Source organism: Orycteropus afer, unplaced genomic scaffold (genome assembly GCF_000298275.1).
Source record: "Orycteropus afer afer isolate SDZICR_OR568_19922 unplaced genomic scaffold, OryAfe1.0 scaffold00007, whole genome shotgun sequence".
Lineage (NCBI taxonomy): Eukaryota > Metazoa > Chordata > Mammalia > Tubulidentata > Orycteropodidae > Orycteropus > Orycteropus afer.
In genome coordinates, this window is record NW_006921594.1 from 28,681,756 (window position 1) to 28,686,532 (window position 4,777).

The window sequence follows — 4,777 nt, forward strand, 5'->3', positions numbered from 1 at the left end:
ATTTTGGTCATGTTGTAAGAAGGGACCATTCCCTGGAGAAGGATGTCATGCTTGGTAGGGTGGAGGGTCGACGAAAGAGGGGGAGGCCTTCAGGGAGATGGATTGATACAGTGGCTGCGATGATGGGCTTGAGTATAGCAGGGATTGTGGGGCTTGCGCGGGATCTGGCAGTGTTTCGTTCTGCTGTGCATGAGGTCGCTATGAGTCGGAAACGACTCCACGGCACTTAACAACAACAACAACATAGTATCTTTTAGGAGCTCTGGTGGCACAGTGCCTAAGGCATTTGACTGCTAACCAGAAGGCTGGAGGTTCAATCCCACCAGCCACTCCTCGGAAGGAAGATTGAGCAATCTACTTCTGTAGTGATACTACCTCGGAAACCCAAAGAGGGGTTGCTATGAGTCAGATCCGACTCAACAGCAGTAAGTTGAGGTAGTTTATAGTATCTTTTAGGGATAGAGTAGACAGACCTAGTTTTAAAGTGTAACCTTTCTGGGTGTCAACTGAGTGTCTAAAGTCTTCAGTGAAGTTTTTTCATTCTGGCTGTTTAGAACCCATATATCTCAGCCCTCTTTGACCTCCAATATCTCTGCTCAGCTCACCAACCTCCTGTTTCTACATGTCTTGCAATCTTACCTGGTGGTTTCCTTCTCTTAGGTATCACATTCCTACTGCTTGTTGTCTGATGTCTGAAACTTTTATCCACTTTTACATCTTGTTTATGGCAGACAGAGGCATGTGTACTGTGAAGGAGCTCATAAGAACTAGGTGCTTGGCATAAGGAGAGGCTTCTGCCAAAGATGCAGTCTGGACCCATTTTTGTGGTTTATTTATTGCTTATTCTGAGTTAACTTTGGAAGTCCACAAGCCAGTATACCTCAGGAAGCCTGTGGGGGGTGGGAGTGGAGGGAGGTGGGGGGGAGGTGGGGTGGGGGTGGAGTGAGGGTGGGATCTCACCCCTCCACTTTCCTGTCACAGTGTGATCTGGGGAAGGATATTCTTTCAGGCTGGCCCCTGAACTATGCATTGATTAACAAGGTTTCAACTGCCACAAACTTTATGAGTAACCAAACCATGCTTTCAGGATTTCAGCATCATCTATTAAGGAGTTCTGGTGGAGTAGTGCCTAAGGCATTTGAGTGCTAACCAGAAGCCTGGCAGTTCAAACCCACCAGCCACTCCTCAGAAGGAAGGTTGGGCAATCTACTTACATAGTGATACTGCCTCAGAAACCCAAAGAGGGGTCTCTGTGAGTCTGATCCAACTCCATGGCAGGGAGTTCGGTTTAGTTTGGAATGTCTATCAGAACATGATTTTGGAAATGCCAACCCATCAAATTTTTTTTTTCCTTGTAAGTTCCTCGATTTTATGTACTTAAATTGTGTGAAAAATAACATTTGTCAGAATACTTTTGCGAGTCCTCACAAAGTACTGCCCAATCTGGATTGTGCTGTTCCTTCAATAATTGTTTTAGTCTTAACAGAAACTTCTCTTTGCTCATTGACACTATGAAAAAATAACTCCTATGTCAAGCATTGAAGTTGTGTCCCTGTCCAAACATCTGACACTCACCTTTCAAATAACTTTACCATATTATCAGCTCAAAAATGCAAGTAAAACTTGTTAATCTTTCCCTTAGCACATTATAACACTACATGAAAATTACAACTGCACCTTCCTTGCTTTCACTGATGCAAACTAGTCTATCATGTGCTCAAAGTCATTTTTTTTTTCCTTTCAGTTTCTTCTCTTTCTAGACCCAGCAGAGCAAGATCACACATGGTTTCCCTTGATCCATGGAGGCTTTCAAATACGAAAGTATTAGTTTTAATATGCTGAATGATCTCTCATAGCTGGCAATGGAAATTGCGATAGTTAATAGAATGTGCTCAGTAGCACCCCCTCTTCAAATGACTTCCAGGCCACGTGCCATACTTGCCAAACCTTACTATGCCTCCGATGGCGGAAGGTATAGTCCAGTACTAGCTGCTTTGACATGGGCAGATGCCTTGAATTTGCTTTTTTATATGAAGCCTATACCTTACCATAGGAGCTCTGGTAGCATAGTGCCTAAGGCACTTTGACTGCTAACCAGAAGGCTGGTGGTTCAAACCCACCAGCCACTCCTTGGAAAGAAGGTTGGGCAATCTACTTCAGTAGATTATACAGAAACCTCGGAAACCCAAGGAGGGGTGGCTATGAGTTGGGTCCGACTTGACGGCACATAACAAGAACAACATACCTTACCATAGGTGTTACTGTTCATTTGAAACAAGAAAAATTTGGACAAATGTTGGAAAATTGGAGCAACTTATGATTAAGAACAGGATTGTGCTCAGATAAAGCTTTTTATTCTTAATTATTGATCAATTATATTTCATAATGAAATCAATATTCCTAGATAAAATCTCTGGTAGCATAGTGCTTAAGGCACTTGACTGCTAACCAGAAGGCTGGAGGTTCAAATCCACCAGCCACTCCTTGGAAGGAAGATGGGGCAATCTACTTCCGTAGTGATACTGCCTTGTTAACCCAAGGAGGGGTCGCTATGAGAGGACTCCACAGCAGGTAACAACAACAGCAACAACAACAGATAAAATCTTATCCTTGGTTACTAATAATATACTTCCATTAAAGATTTCTACACATGTAACAATGTACAAATTGAAAGATAATCCAAGTTCCCTCAAATCTTTACTACTTGAGATACAAAGGAGCTTTGTTGGTACAGTGCCTAAAGCATTTGACTACTAACCAGAAGGTGGGTGGTTGAAACCCACTAGCTGCTGTGTGGAAGGAAGATGCAAAAAGGGCATGGAGTTGGCTTCTTCTGCCTCCTTCAGCCATATAGGGAGCAAACAGAATCACTATCAACAGCCTAAGGCTTATTCCTGTGAGGGCAAACATGCTGTAAAGACATATTGTAAAGACCGACTGTAAAGATTTACTACCTTAGAAACACAATGGGGGTTGCTATGAGTCAGAATCGACTGATGGCAGCAAGTGTTGTTTGTGTTTTTTTTTTTTAAATATAAATTCCAAATAAATACCAGCATATGAAAGTGTAATACGTATGATGTACTAATTCCATTTATATTTGCCATCAAATTAGCTCTCATTATTGACATTTAATTTGGGCTGAAAGTAAGTTTTCTTAAAGATCAAAGAACAGTAAAACTGCCAGCATATAATTTTTACCTGCCACATTTAGACTAAAAGAGTCTGATGTCTGATTCTTCCTACATTCCTCTCACTATGTAAATTATTAGTGAAATCAAAGAGAACATCATAGAAAAGAAAAATAAAAGGAAATAAATCTTTGGCCATAAACCTTGGCCAAAAAAAAAAAGAGGATATGAGATGCAAACTGCATTTTCATCTCTTTATATGTTAGGCCTTCATATACTTTTGTTCTATAATAAATGCATATATATACTTGAAACCTTAAAGATATACTTGTGTGTTAGAAATTGTTTGAAGATAACCTAGTTTGATTAAAATAAATCCTCTGTATCTAGGGATAAACTAATTAGTACTAATTATGGGAATTAGTTAACGCTTTCCTATTTTGAGGGGTTATTGGTTTTAATCTAAAACTGATCACAACTTGCACACTGGATTTTCTAATTACATTAGTCAGTAGTTGATCATTATAAATACTGAGCTGAAAAGTGGACATAATAGTCTTGGTATCTTTTTTCCATCACAAATACAATAAATAACTGAACTTTGTGTTCTCTAGTAATACTTTTATTAACAAATGCCAATACTATATACATTTCACTGAAGTCAACAAGCCTTTCTAAATAAAAGAAGTACAGCAGATAAAAAAAATGGAAATGTTAATAAACAATCTGAAAAATATGTACATATTTACCTTTGTAGGTTAGCTTGAGGCGTGGAATATTTTGCTTAGAAGTTCCAGTAACTGGAAGAAACAGCATCACCATGCTTAACATCATCAAGGCAGGAAAAAGGTGAAAATCTTGGCTACTGGACTTTAGGACTTTTTCTTTCATGGCATTCATGATGAAAACAAGGCTCTCTTTCAGTGTTAGTTTAATCTAAAAAACAAGAAAAGAGCTATTAACATAGTATTTTGTGGATTTTCTAGGTTTACTAAATTTTAATTTCTGGAATATATGCAGAGTTTTAAACATAATATCTCCTCTTCTTGTTTTTATCTGACAAAACTATTGAAAGCAAAGTGACTCAGAACTGACTATAAGAAATTTGGGACTGAATTTAATCAGGCATAGAAATGTTTGAACCACTAAAAATTAAGCTATTAATGTTAATTAGCCTTCATTTTATTAGTAAAGTTTTTGTTTAATGACAATTACCAACTCTTTCTGTAACACCTCAGGATGAATTATTTGGTTATATGAAAATACTGGTTAGAATCCTACTCTTCTTACCCCATATCACCACCAAGGAAAAGATCCCAAAACAAAAGCAAACAGTCCAAAATTATTACTCTGAGGGAATTCCTCTCTTGTGTCTGACATAATAGACACAGGAGAAAGAAAAAGAAAAAAGTCTACCAAAAATTGGGAGTATTGGACTTGATCATATCAGAGCCACAAGTAGAGATGTGAGGCCCAGAAAAGTACACATATTACCCTCAACCTATACTATTCCACACAGGGTGCTGCTGAATGGAAGAACAAACTAAAAATTCATGTTTATAAGAAGGAAGGAGGTGCTTATAAACTAACTTACTATAAATAGGCTGCCTTAGTTAAGACATGGAGTAATTAAAAAGTCACATATT

The 4,777-nt window shown here is 38.5% G+C and overlaps 1 protein-coding gene across 1 annotated transcript in view; it reads right to left on the reverse strand.

Annotated features, from left to right (window-relative positions):
* The window catches only part of SEMA3D (semaphorin 3D), a 224,868-nt gene extending 220,837 nt beyond the window's left edge, over positions 1–4,031 (reverse strand). Inside the window, exon 1 of the mRNA XM_007945255.1 lies at positions 3,881–4,031. Within this exon, the coding sequence (XP_007943446.1) occupies positions 3,881–4,031 (151 nt within the window). The remainder of the gene's footprint in view (positions 1–3,880) is intronic.
* Between the last annotated feature and the right edge of the window lie 746 nt (positions 4,032–4,777).